General features: G+C 43.4%; 1 protein-coding gene across 3 annotated transcripts in view; it reads right to left on the bottom strand.

Moving 5' to 3' along the window:
* dnmt3ab (DNA (cytosine-5-)-methyltransferase 3 alpha b) overlaps nucleotides 1-12,489 on the bottom strand; it is a 71,007-nt gene extending 58,518 nt beyond the window's left edge. For 2 of the 3 annotated variants that reach the window (XM_047344929.1, XM_047344931.1), the window contains exons 1-3: nucleotides 12,358-12,478; nucleotides 9,926-10,135; nucleotides 6,376-6,483 (exon numbers count right to left, since the gene is read on the bottom strand). In XM_047344929.1, the coding sequence (XP_047200885.1) occupies nucleotides 6,376-6,483; nucleotides 9,926-10,009 (192 nt within the window). In that variant the 5' untranslated portion in view covers nucleotides 10,010-10,135; nucleotides 12,358-12,478. Of the gene's footprint in view, nucleotides 1-6,375; nucleotides 6,484-9,925; nucleotides 10,136-12,357 lie in introns of all 3 variants that reach the window. The other variant, XM_047344930.1, reaches the window with a different exon arrangement.
* Between the last annotated feature and the right edge of the window lie 2,448 nt (nucleotides 12,490-14,937).

The following is a 14,937-nucleotide window of genomic DNA, read 5'->3' as shown; positions in this document are numbered from 1 at the left end:
ATATTGAAATGCACACAACATTATGGGTGACATACCAGAGTTCAAAAGAGGACAAATTGTTTGTGCACGTCTTGCTGGCGCATCTGTGACCAAGACAGCAAGTCTTTGTGATGTATCAAGAGCCACGGTATCCAGGGTAATGTCAGCATACCACCAAGAAGGACGAACCACATCCAGCAGGATTAACTGTGGACGCAAGAGGAAGCTGTCTGAAAGGGATGTTCGGGTGCTAACCCAGATTGTATCCAAAAAACATAAAACCATGGCTGCCCAAATCACGGCAGAATTAAATGTGCACCTCAACTCTCCTGTTTCCACCAGAACTGTCCATCGGGAGCTCCACAGGGTCAATATACACGGCCGGGCTGCTATAGCCAAACCTTTGGTCACTGATGCCAATGCCAAACGTTGGTTTCAATGGTGCAAGAAGCGCAAATCTTGGGCTGTGGATAATGTGAAACATGTATTGTTCTCTGATGAGTCCACCTTATTGTTTTCCCCAAATTACGGGGTGGAGAAGCCCCAATGAAGCGTACCACCCAGACTGTTGCAGGCCCAGAGTGAAGCATGGGGATGGATCAGTGATGGTTTGGGCTGCCATATCATGGCATTCCCTTGGCCCAATACTTGTGCTAGATGGGCGCGTCACTGCCAAGGACTACCAAACCATTCTTGAGGACCATGTGCATCCAATGGTTCAAACATTGTATCCTGAAGGCGGTGCCGTGTATCAGGATGACAATGCACCAATACACACAGCAAGACTGGTGAAAGATTGATTTGATGAACATGAAAGTGAAGTTGAACATCTCCCATGGCCTGCACAGTCACCAGATCTAAATATTATTGAGCCACTTTGGGGTGTTTTGGAGGAGCGAGTCAGGAAACGTTTTCCTCCACCAGTATCACGTAGTGACCTGACCACTATCCTGCAAGAAGAATGGCTTAAAATCCCTCTGACCACTGTGCAGGACTTGTATATGTCATTCCCAAGACAAATTGATGCTGTATTGGCCACAAAAGGAGGCCCTACACCATACTAATAAATTATTGTGGTCTAAAACCAGGTGTTTCAGTTTCATTGTCCAACCCCTGTATATGCTGCAGGTTCTTAGATAGGGGTATTAGTTTAGAATCCAACAGAAAATATAGAGATCGCAATATTATTCCATTAATGAGTCAAAACATACACCAGTCAGTAGAAAACCTCATGACAACATGCCTTATAGTGTATTGGTCCCCCCCTTTTGCTGCCAGAACAGCTATCATCCATTGAGGGATGGACTCCAATAGATTCCTGAAGCTGTGCGGTGAAATCTAGCAGCAAGACGTTAGCAGCAGAACCTTTAAGTCCCGGACGTTGCAGAGTGGAACGGAAATGTTTGTCCAGCACATCCCACAGACGCCCGACTGGACTGAGATCTGGGAAATCTAAAGGCCAAAGTCGACCCCTGGAACTTTCTATTGTGCTTGGCAAAAATGCTTACGTAAATGGTATGTGTCAAAGTAGCATTCACATGAGTCCAAACCACCACACTGCTTCCCCCGGTAAGTGAAGCAAACACAGTTATTAATCCAGGCGAGGCTTAACAAGACACGATTTACCAGACCAGGCCACCTTCTTCCACTGCTCCGTGATGCAGTTCTCATCCTCATGTGCCCATCGTCAGACAGGAGTCTGCATAGTACTCTGACTGGTCTGCAGCTATACAGCCACAAACACATCAACTGCAATTTATTGCATTCTGACACCATTCTATCAGAACCAGCATTTATTTCTACAGCAATTTCACCTGCGGTAGATTCTCTGTTGGATCGGATCTGACCGGTTCGCTTTTTCCCCAACATTCATCAGTGACCCTGTCACTGGTTTACTGCTATTCCGTCTTTGGACTACTTTTGATAGTTCCCTATGACTTCAAACCAGGAACACCCGACCAGAGCTGAGGTTTTGGTGGTGTTCTGACCCAGTCGTCTCGCCATCACAAGGTGAGGACACAAATGTTGACTTGCTGCCTTTGTATATTCCACCTACAAATGGGTGCGATGACTTATAGATAATCAGTGTTATTCTCTTTACCTGTCAGTGGTCCTAATGTTATGCCTGATCAGTGTATGTCCCTAGCTTTTATTGGATTTGTGTTCTGCTAAAAAACAGGTATGTTGGGAACACCTGCTGTCTGTTGATGTGTTTACAAACCAAAAAAAAGGTTTTCCCTTTAAAACATTGTAAGAACCTTAAGAAAATCTGATTCTTCAGCTCTTTTCTCAGTGATCTCAGGTCAGAACCAATCAAAGGAACTTCAGCCACTTTTAATTAATGGCCATCCGACTGCTACATTTACTTTTTGAATTCTCCTGATATTACTAGTACATGTTGGTATGCCTGTGTCATTCAGAGAAGGATAACAACAAAGCATTAAACACTGAAGCATTTGGCCTGAGGGGTCAGAAGGCCCAGATCTGTTCCGATTGGCCGAAACTGTTTCCTGCTGCTACCATGGTCTCAGTCCTACTAGCAAAGTGTGTCCAAGTTTTTTACATGCCACCTCTCACGCACCCAATGGCTGCAGTCCCAATGTTTATTTCTAATAATGGAGATATTTAAGGTGGGGTCAGAAGGAGCAACTCTGTCTCATTTAATGCCCCAAACTATTTTCGCTTTTCATTCCAGATGATGAATAAATTATAAAGTAGCGTCACTAACCACAGCAGAAAGGTTTCTGTGCCGAGGACAAGTGTACGACTGACGAGCGCTTTGATCTGGAGCAGCTGCCGTCAGACAAAGAAAGACAACATGCTGATTGAAGCAGAGACAGCTCAGATGGGCAGACAGGGCAAAAGCAAAGCACTAACTAATCCAACCTAACTCTGCTGCAATAAATCTACACAAGGCCCAATTTTTCCAATACCTTGCTGAAATATTCACTTTTTCAGTTTTGTCACAATACAACCACAATCCTCAATGTATTTTGTTGGGATTTTATCTGATAAACTAAGATAAGGTGTGCATAATCGGCCCCCTTTACTGTTACACCCCTAAATAAGACCCCTGACATCAGAAGGCACCTAATTACTCAATAAGGTCCACTTGTATCTGATTTAATCTCATTCTAAAAACCGTCATAATCTGTTGGACGTCCGTTGTAGCATCTTATGCTTTGTTTTATTATTTTGTTATTTATTATGTTGTAGGTTACTGGTGCTACTTTAACCTCAGTGTCTCAACTTTCCTGGTCTTTAACACCTGTTTCCCCATCTCTCATCGCTCATTGACTCACCTGTGTACCATCCAGTAATCAGAGTCCCCAGTATAGATACCCCATGGTTCAGTTCCTCCATGTCAGAGCCTCTGGTTCTACTCACCCAGTTTTTCCTGGTCCGTTCTGTTCATTAAATTATGCAATTTTTTAACTATACTACTGCCGCCCTCGTCTCTCTGTTTGGGTCCCCAACAACATCAAAGTTTGAACATGTCACAGAACATTGTTCAATCCACCATCCAAATATGGAGTCAGTATGGCAAATCCGGGACTGGGTCACGGGGGCAGCAGACTCAGCAGAGACGCCCAGACGTCCCTCTCCCCAGACACCTCCTCCAGCTCCTCCGGGGGGAACCCAAGGCGTTCCCAGGCCAGCCGAGAGACATAGTCCCTCCAGCGTGTCCTGGGCCTTCCCCTGGGCCTCCTCCCAGTGGGACGTGCCTGGAACACCTCCCGAGGAAGGTGTCCAGGAGGCATCCAGTATAGATGAACAACCCACCTCAACTGGCTCCTGTCGATGTGGAGGAGCAGCGGCTCTACTCCGAGCCCCTCCCGGATGGCCGAGCTCCTCACCCTATCTATAAGGGAGCGCCCGGCCACCCTACGGAGGAAGCTCATTTCAGCCGCTTGTATCCGGGATCTCGTTCTTTCGGTCATGACCCAAAGTTCAAGGCCATAGGTGAGGGTAGGAACGTAGACCGACCAGTAAATCGTGAGCTTCGCTTTTTGGCTCAGTTCTCTCTTCACCACAACGGACCGACACAGTGCCCCCATTACTGCAGCAGCCGCACCGATCCGTCTGTCGATCTCCCGCTCCATTCTTCCCTCACTCGTGAACAAGACTCCGAGATACTTAAACTCTTCCACTTGAGGCAGGAACTCCCCTCCAACCTGAAGAGGACAAGCCACCCTTTTCCGGTCGAGTACCATGGCCTCTGACTTGGAGGAGCTGATCTTCATCCCAGCCGCTTCACACTCGGCTGCGAACAGCCACAGCACATGCTATAGGTCTTGGCTAGAGGGGGCCAGCAGGACCACGTCATCTGCAAAAAGAAGAGATTAAATCCACTGGTCCCCAAACCAGACCCCCTCCGGCCCTTGGCTGCGTCTAGAAATCCTGTCCATAAAAGTTATGAACAGGACCGGTGACAAAGGGCAGCCCTGCCGGAGTCCAACATGCACTGGGAACATGTCCGACTTAGTGCCGGCAATGCGGACCAAACTCCTGCTCCACTCGTACAGGGACCGGACGGCCCCTAATAAAGGGCCCCCAATTCCATACTCCTGGAGCACCCCCCACTGGGCATCACGAGGGACACAGTCGAATGCTTTCTCCAGGTCCACAAAACACATGTGAACCGGTTGGGCAAACTCCCATGAACCCTCGAGTACCCTGTAGAGGGTATAGAGCTAGTCCAGTGTTCCACGGCCGGGACGAAAACCACACTGCTCCTCCTGAAGCCGAGGTTCAACTATCGGCCGGACTCTCCTCTCCAATACCCTGGCGTATGCCTTACCAGGGAGGCTGAGGAGTGTGATCCCCCTGTAGTTGGAACACACCCTCCGGTCACCCTTCTTATGAAGGGGGACCACCACCCCAGTCTGCCAGTTCAGAGGCACTGTCCCCGACCGCCACGCAATGTTGAAGAGGCGTGTCAACCATGACAGCCGTACAACATCCAGAGACTTGAGGTACTCAGGGCGGATCTCATCCACCCCTGAAGCCCTGCCACCGCGGAGCTTTTTAACCACCTTGGTGACTTCAGTCTGGGTGATGAAAGAGTCTAACCCTGAGTCCCCAGCCTGTGTTTCCACCAGGGAATGCGTGATGGCAGGATTGAGGAGATCCTCAAAGTACTCCTTCCACCGCCCGATAATGTCCTCAGTCGAGGTCAGCAGCCTCCCACCCCCACTATAAACAGTGTTGGCAAAGCACTCCTTCCCCCTCCTGAGGCGCGGGACGGTTTGCCAGAATCGCTTCGAGGCCAACCGGTAGTTCAAGAATCCTTCATGAGGACTAATATATCGAGGCACAACCTAAAAGTATACATCAAATCAGTTTGTCAAACAAATGACCCATAATTCATTTGGAACCATGAAAATCATCTTTCAGTAAAATATTTACAATGAGGTAGAGAATCTAGTTTATTTAGTAGAATAAAGCCAACTTAATACCTTCCATGTTTATGCAAAATAAAAGAACTAAGCCCACATTAAGAAATAAGGGGCATAGTTTACATCCTAGTGATTGAAAAGGCCTGAAAAAATACACATTTTTTGTACAACTGATGTCATAATGTTGCGAAAACTCTATAAAGATATTGCATAAAACTGGATAGAAAGATTGCCTAAACCAGTCTATCCACAAAGGGGCCATGTGTCGGGGTTATGAAGCCCCAGGTGGCCCTGAAGCTGCAGGTTCTGACCTCTGAAACAAATTGACAGGTCAGGTAAGGGGAATATTAATCAGAGAAGCAGCTAAGAGGCCCGTGGAAACTCAGGAGGAGCTGCAGAGAGCCACAGCTAAGGTGGGAATAGCTGTTAAAGCCATAAGAAGTCCCAACTGCAGTTTTCCAAATACCCTGTAGGGCAAGCATGTGGAAGAAGCATGTGGTCAGATGAGACCAAATGTGAGCTTTTTTGACCTACATTCAAAATGCTATATGTGGTGGAAATCAAAAACTGCACATCACCTTGAACACTCAAAATCTCCATCGTGAAACTTGGTGGTGGCCGCATCATGCTGTGGGAATGCTTTTCTTCAGCAGGGACAGGAACACAGGTCAGAGCTGATTGAAAGATGGATGGAGCTGCATACTAGGGTTGACTCATTTGCAAAGCGCGTATAGACTGTGTCAGACAGCGGGCAGGTGGCTTCAGGTTATTTCAGAGCCAAGCACTGACTTAAAGCAGAATTTGGAAATGGGGAAAAAAATACTTTTTTCTATTTTTGTATTTGATTTTAAAATTGTGATGATGCAGAAAAACAATGTAAGTGCTCAGCTTTGTTAAAGTGTTTTTTTTTTTATATTAAAGAATGTCTTAATACCTAATCTGACATATATAACAAGTATGTATGGAGGCACTGGTGTAGGGTCAGGTCAATACTTACTGGAAACTGCTTACGCTTCCTTCCAGGCTTTCCAACTTTAAATGAGGCACTACTAAAAGCCAACCTCTGCTCCTCCATTAGGTCCATGCCTAGCATTGTGCTCTCACCCTGTTAAGAGAAAATGACACATTAAGATTGTTTTATTCTTAAAAAGCACCTCTTACTAACCCTTGTCCTTAAACAGCACAAGTTAAAAAGGAAATTTACTGCAAGCATTGCAGCAGAAGTGATGCTAGTTCTGCAGCAATGCAAGAAGAAATGCACAGCATTGAAACACTTGCACATTAGAGAAAAGTGCAGCAGGTCACAGAGTGTCTTTGGCTGACAATGAGACAGATAGAAACTGAATGACATGCTCTTTTGAACTCGGATGAAGTGAAAGCTCTGTGAATGCACCGCTGACCTTCAAGACAATTGCCTCTTGACACCATTACAAACGCGCTGACCTGCCCCCACGTTCCCCTGCTGCAATGTCCCTTTGATTAATACAAACTGTCAAGCGGCATGGACAAAGCTACACGTCTGCCACCACCCAGCAGCCCTGGGGTTGATGAGAGAAAGGATGACCATAATGTAGATGCTTTGAGTTCAGTATTGACTGAATGGGAATGCCAGCATCAGGTCTGAATGCAAATAAGACTGACTGCAGCAGTGGTGGAGGGTGGAGAGCTGGACTGGACAGCTAAGGTGGGACAATCTGTCAACAGGATAACAATTCAGAACAAAGTGGCGAGAAGAAAGCCATTGTTTAAATAAAGCAGTAAGACATTCCATTTAAAGCCTGTGTCAAGACATGTAGAAGACACAGCAAACATCTGGCAGGAGCTGCTCTGGTCAGATGAGATCAAAGTTTAACTATTGTCTACTTACAAAACACTACGTGCTGGAAAATTAACCCTGCACTTCACCCTGAATGTAACCATCTCCACAGTGAAACATGGGGGTGGCAGCATCATACTGTGGGGAGGCTTTTGTTTAGAAGCAACGGGAAAGCTGGTCAGAGCTGATGGGAAGATGAATGGAGCTAAATACAGGCCAACTCTGGAAGAAAACCTGTTAGAGGCTGCAGAAGACATAAGGCTGAGGCTGAGGTCCACCTTCCCAGCAGGACAACCACCCTAAACATGCAACCAGAGTTACAATAGAACTCAATCTGTCTCTTCACGACCATCATGTGAGCTGCACAAAAAGCTCCAGAAAGCAACCTTAGGGAGAACATTTTTTATGTCACCTGTTTCTAAGATTAAGTACATGCCTCACATTTTCTTGACAAATACAAAGTCCCTTCATGGCCTAAACGAATGTAAGGTAAACAATAAAGAAATGTATTCACAGAACCATACAAACAGGTAAAATTCTTGGACATGAAACCTCATAGCTGTGAGACTGTGAGCTGATCAAATATTGATTGATTAGGCTAAGAATCAGTGAACTCCTCTCCTGCAGTCCCTCAAACCAACACTTATCAGGCGACTGGATGAAGAATCTGTCACCTTTGTCTATCGTTGCACAACATCTATCACCATCACAAGAAGCTTAAGCCAATCAGATCAATGAACTAGTAAATAGAACTCCCAATTCACAAATTTAGCTGTGAAAAGTGCACTTGTAGCTGATAGAAACTGGCTACCTCCAAATATTCCTGTTCTAAAAAGAATTTTGGCACATTTGAATGAAAGTCTCCTCTGTGAAATACTGCAGCACACATATTAAAATAAATATGCAACAAAATAAAGTAATAAACAAATAAAAAAAAGTGTTTGCATGACATTAAGTAACATTACTGTTAGGTCAATGCTATGTAAAACAAGTAAATGCGTTATTTCTATATCTGCGAGGCTCATGCATGCAGAATTTTTTAACACGTCCATGAAAAATCTATGGCAGCCCAATTTATCTGGCAATTACCATTGTGCATGCTACCGCTTTAAATGCGTAGGAAGGTGATGGGCCATTTATGTATGGCAGCATAGCTTTGACAATAAAATGCAAGGCAGACAGAGTACTACACCAGTCCTTATGTTTCACACTTTTGTCTCATTTTACTTAATTACAATGCTCTAATAGCGAAAGCTCTGCTTGACAAGACCCACTAAGTGGTCCAAATAGCTTTGAGTCTGTGAGAGTGCTGATACTTTTGTAATTTTGTGATAACCTCAACAACCCTGATGCCTAAAAGGGGCAAATATGTTTTCCTGCAGAATCAACAGACCCAGAAAACAGAACACAAAATCATTAAGAACCATTAAAAAACTATTTTTAGTTTTTATAAGGATTTGTATACATGCACAACAGCAAAATCATTAATACCCTAGTAACGTTTGCTGCTGAAATTAGAAGAATCCATCAACCATGACAGTCCCAAGGGGTAAACTAATTAATATGGAGAAATGTATGTGATCAGAATGACAAACAGTGTTGTGTGTTATAAAGGAAATGTACTGATTTCAGAGTAATCCAGACATTACCCTTTAGGTGTATACCTGTGGCCTAATGTGATTAGGGGTCTTTCTGCATGTGTTTTGCAGATTCTTTCAGTTTATTGTGTGATTTCTAATAGAGTGCCTGGTGCTTCAGTTTTTCCCCTGCCGGGGCAGCAGAATTTGCATAGATAATAGCATGTTTTGAGTGCACCCTTGTGTGCAGGCTCATTTCGGAACCACTTTTGTGGATGGTACAATCCTGTTTGCAGCAGGAAGAGCACCCAGAGCTCAGACACACTGAACGAAATCAACACACTGCCTCCCCGCAAACATTTTCTCAAAACAATAAAAAAGCCTGAAATGCAATTTGGTGTTGCCTGGAGTGAACCCTGCTATACTGTCGATGTCTCTGCACTATTTCCGTCTGGGTAGCCGGGTATTTAAGGCAACGTCTGTTGCCAGGCAACTAGACGAAGGGCAGCGCTGTGTAATGGGAACACGGAAGAAGAGGACATACCCCCCTTCCAGATGAAAAGCTGTGGAGCCATTCCAGCTCTGACTAAATCCACAGCAGCCAACGCCCACGTCAGCAACCACCATTAAACCTGCAAACGTCACATTATACAGCTGCACCTCTCAATGCCTTCATCAGCGATGCTGCGGCCTCTGCACTGAGGTGATGCTGCAGTTATCAGCATGCATGCATTGCAACAGGGGATACCCATGCTGCATGATGATGAATTCATCCACCTTTTACAAGTCTTCTCTGGACCAAAATCTACACTGTTCCAATGTTAGTGATTTATCTGTTTAATATCTTGGTAATAATACAATAAAACATGCAATTCCACCCTGAGTGCATATCTTATGATAATATCTGTTTATCTGTCAGCCAAATAATACAAAATTGCTGGCCTGTATTTTATGAGCGTTCAAGCAGAGGTAATCAATGGACTCTTTAAGTTCCCTTTTATTTTCAACAACTATTTCCTAATGTGCATAAATGCATGCACTCAGGAGATACTTTTGCAAAAACTAACAGACTAACAGAAGACAACTGCTGTTTCCTGCAAACGCACTATTAAGCACTGTGTGGAATTCTGCACGGTTAAATAGTAGTTTCTTACCATTCGGTTTCCAGGTGAATCCACGAAATCCGAGCCTTTGCATGAGGTGGAGTTGGTGTTGGTGACAGTGTTGGATGGCATCATTGAGTCTTAAAGGCTTATGGGAGGTAAAATAGCAGTAGAATTTGCGGACGTTTCCAGTAAGAATGAACTTCAAAAGGAACAAAAAAAAATGGCGAAATTTAGAGATGACCCTTCTTCTCTTCTCTCCTAGAACAGAGATAAAAATGACAAGAAGTTGGTCAGATCCACTTTAAATGAAAAAAATCACAAATATTTGAGCTGGCTGTGGTCAGTGGATTAAAGTGAAATTTTGATATTTGATGACACTGTTATAGTTAAAAAATGCACACACATCTGCGTCAATGTGAGCACTCTTGGGTTTCAGGATGAATAAAGATGGAGACCAGAGCTTTGTCACCTAAACTTTCACAACTGTGACAGGCAGGGGAAAAAGTTTTAAGCTACTAGCAGCACCTGTCTGTGAAATCAACCAAACTCACTTCTTATTTAGTTTATCACCTATGGAAAACTTTGTATTTCTGTGAAATCCTGCAGTGGAAATCAATACTGTTACTTATTATTAGTGAAAAAATACACTTTTGCAGAGTGTCTCTAAAGACATCTTATAAGAGAAGAAGAAATCACCGCTGAGAGAGTGAGACCATGTTTATCTGACATGAGGGTAACCATGTTGTTTCAGGATTGCTCTATGTAGGATAATAACTATAGAAGGGGTTGCGTTCAGGGTGGAACAGAAGAAAAGTGAAGCTGAGAAAAGTCATTAGTAGGAGGCTATAACATTATTATTGGAGATGCAATCAATCAGCCAATTTTGTCTTGATCGGCTCTGATCAGTGATTGGCAGGTCCAATACTGAAAAATCAGCAACACTTTTTTTCTATTCATTAAATGCGTTCACGCTAAGAAGTCCCACTATTTTTGGTCCCTAATCACATCAACCAAGAACATTTACATATATGTGCTTTTCTGAGCTTCAGAAAAATCTAGGTGATTGACATATGCTTTGATGCAAAGGGGATCATGTTGTAACTCTTTTATTTTCTGGTTGATTCTTCTATAAAAGAGGTTTCAGCATTTTTGTTCTCTTTTAAAATGTAAAAAAATAAAATTGGTCAAAATCAGAATCGACAGGTCAAAACTGGACATCGGTATCAGCCAGAAAAAGTCTAATAGGTGCAATTCTAATATTTATATGAAAACTGAATAGACAGTCATTAGGACACACAACTTGCACTGTGATCCATTTTTACTTTCTGTAAATAAAACTAATTTATTTATTTGATAGTTTTCTTGATCTAAACCTACAGCGGACACCTACATCTTGGAGATAAAGCAAAAAATCCACTCAACTTTTCTATTAGCGTTGCAATGCTTTCACATCAGAAGCTGCAGCAGTGTGCCATGCAAAACAGTACATTATAACCCTGACACACTTTGTGCATATTTCCTCACTTCAACTTGGCTTTACTCTGAGACTCAGATTTCTCTTTGTTGAGTTCACGTCATGCAGCTATAGGTCCCACACAGGCTTCTATAGATACACTGTATGGCGACTATAGCCTGCAGGCTCTTTCACACCATGCATGTGTGGCTGAGCTGTAGTCTTCATTAAATGGGCAGGGTGCTAATGTGGACTGTTTAAGGCTGCAGGTTTTTACACAGTTGCACATATTTTTGTGCATTAATATTTCATCCGCACATGGGCTGAAGTTACTCCAGCAGCCTGCCATGCGCACACCGCTAAGCTCACTGTTGCCGCCGTGGAAATTGGATTTTATAATGAATAGCCTATTTTATGTCATCTGGTGGTCAAATTAAAAGTTATCATTCGTATCGAATTCATTTAAAAGCCACATACGATGTTTTTCTGCAGCCAACAAACATAATGTGTTATGAGATTATTATTTTTTTTTTTCGGCCGATTTGGGGGTCACTCGTGCGTTTTTTCCTGCTCCAAATCAGCCTTCAGTCTAAGCCACATGCTTCCAGTAAAGCGATCGAGTGAGGCGCATCCGTAATTCAGCTGGCTGTCCCTTAAAATTGCAAAGTTTTGACGTCTTCTGCGGCAGGGGAAGTCTGCAATATGACCCAGGGGATGGTGGCTGTTTTACAGGCCACGGCTGCTGAAGGGTAAATCCCCATTATTTCTTTAAGTGGGCCTACAGTGTTATTACGAAGCCACGAAGCTGGTTCTGTTGTCTAAATGCGGTCAAGTTCACCTCTGGATGTCCAATGAGCATCATCTGCAAGAAAAGCGACCCCCCACATTTCGCTATTTCCCCGTTTCCACCGAGCGCCTTCCGCTCTCAGGGTTTTTGTTCACATAAAGGTTACCCTCCCTGCGCGGTTACCAAACAGCCGGTTTCAACGGGTCTAAAAACAAGCGTGAATCGCCGTGTGTTCGTTACCCAGTTTTCCCAAGTCCCAGGCCTGACCCTTTTTTTGTCTCGCTTGCTCCCGGAGCCTCCTTCCTCTTCTCTCCCCGTCCTCCACCACCCCAGCCGGCCAGCCCTCTTCCAGATGCGCCGCTCGCACTGCGGAGGCCTGGAGACGCTCAGCTTCCACTGGGTCCTAAACTCAGTCGGTTTAACTGCAGCCGAGATGAGAAGCGCTGGCCTCACTTTAAAGCCTCAGCAATGTTGTAGAAGTGCATTTTTCTTCATGCAAACTAAACACAGATATCTCTGTGATGAAAACAAAAAATTATTTATATAAAGGTGAGGGAGTGAAGTCGCAATTATGTGACACAATCTCATAACTATGAGACATCTTTATTACTATTTTATAATGATGAGATATCTTCTATGATAGGATACATAGGACATGTCAGAATTTTGAGTTAGCTATCCCATAATTATGACAAAATTTCAGCCCACAATTTGTCACTATCTGCCATGTTAGTGTTTCTTTATATTTTCCTACTGATCTGTTTTCCCTTAGTTTTGTTATTTAGTCTGGTTCCTTGTTTACCTTCTGTTCTGTTAGACATGTCTCTGTGCTAATTATGTTAATTGGACACATTCCCTCTGTTTCCATGCAGCCTGGTCCACACCTCTTCCGCTGATTACCTTGTCTCCCTGCTAATTTGCTTTCACTTCACTCCCTTCTGTATTTAAGCTCGCTGGTTCCTTCCGTTTGCACCTCATTACCTACCCTGTGTTTTTGCCCTGGTCTGGTTCTGCGTTTTTCCATGTCTGTTGCCTGGATTTTCATGTGGCTTATGGTTTTCACCTGCCTGAGTTCCTGTGCCTGGTCAGCTGTAAGTCTATTTTTCTATTAAAACCTTTTCATCAACTTCACTCAATCCTGCATTTGGGTCCTACCTCAAAACTTGACATGACACAATTATAAATGCCCCATGACAGATTTAGGTATAAAGTTACTTTCATTCAAACACAAAAGTGTGTTTCTGATAGGAAATAAAAGGCATCTCTCAGAAGTATCCATTTTTAAGAAGACAATGTACCTGTTTTTACTTCACATTTTATTACAAAAATGGAATATCTAAAATAATGTATATCCTTGTCAATAATCAATGAAAAAATGTGTTGTGGCATTAAATCAGTCACATCTTTCTCATAATTAATTCTTGCATGTTTCCACTGGTTTTATGATGATTCATCCTTGAAGAGCTCCAAGTCTCTTAGGTTGGAAGGCCTCCTTCCCATCATCCTAATTTTTACCTCCCTGACACGGTCTCTAGCAGATTCAAGCCAGGATTCTAGGTTGGCCACTCCAAACTCCAGTCAGAAGAAACATTTTGGTAAAATGTAAACTTTGCTTTAAACCTAAATCTGCCCAGGGTTTGAATAATTTTGGCCTAACAGTATTTTGTGATCATGAGATGTAATGTCGGGATCCCCGCAATAATATTTTCTAATACTATTGCAGAAAAGGCTGGAAATTCAAGAATATTTTTCTCCACTATTAACTGCTTACTTATTTTACATAAATCACACAGCTCTATTCATCTGCATAAAAATGTTAGGGAAAAACACAACATAGCTCATAATTATTATGGGTGAGAAGATAAATTGTATTGCACAGCTGCACACCTATGGCCATCCAGCTAAACCGACAGACAAGAGAGCAATAGTAAAATATGCAGCCCAGAGCCCTATGGTAACTGTGGAGGAGCTGCAAAGATCTAATATTCAGGTGGAGGATTCTGTTGACAGGATAGCTATTAGTTGTGCAATCCCCAATTCTGGCCTTATGGAAGAGTATCAAGAAGAAAGCCATCACCAAGTGAGAGCTGGAGCTGGTTTCTTGTTTGTCACAAGGGCACGCAGCAAACACGTTGAAGAAGGTCAGGTGAGAATTAAATTGAGCACTTTCTCCTCAATACAATATACTGTGTGTGGTGAAAAACACACACCTACATGGTGGTGAAACACAGGTGGTAAAAATTCAAATTAAATGAATTTGTGGTTGTTACATTAGAATAAATGAAAATGTTCAAGAGAGTATGAATACTTGTGCAAAGCACCAATCAAGACTGACGAGTTCTGAGCATTTGCTATACCCAGAAACGTCAGTCTAACTACAGTCCATCCACCCATTTCCTGTATCTGCTTAATCCTGTTCAGGGTTTAGGCAGAGTTAAAGCCTGTTCCTGCAGGCAATGGGTATAAATCTTTGATTCAACAGACCCAGTTCAGTCTGGTTTTTTTTGGGTTTTTTTTGCCTTGAGTCACTGCTTGACCTCTGTCCTCAGAGTCCTGCTTCTAAGATGGCACAGCCAAGAGAAGTGCAAAGCAAAGATAGAGAGTGGGGCTTATTAAATACACTTAAGAACCTGGGACGGAGATTTATCTTCCAACAAGACAATGATCCAAAACATGAAGCCAAATCTAAAATGGAATGGTTCACAAATAAACGTATCCAGGTGTTGGAACGGCCAAGTCAAAGTCCAGAACTGAATCCAATGGAGAATCTGTGGAAAGAGCTGAAGACTGCTGTTCACGAACGCTCTCCATCCAACCTCA

Source organism: Girardinichthys multiradiatus, chromosome 19 (genome assembly GCF_021462225.1).
Source record: "Girardinichthys multiradiatus isolate DD_20200921_A chromosome 19, DD_fGirMul_XY1, whole genome shotgun sequence".
NCBI classification, from domain to species: Eukaryota; Metazoa; Chordata; class Actinopteri; order Cyprinodontiformes; family Goodeidae; genus Girardinichthys; species Girardinichthys multiradiatus.
The sequence above is the reverse complement of the archived record's forward strand: the minus strand, read 5'-3'. Positions and strand labels throughout refer to the sequence as shown.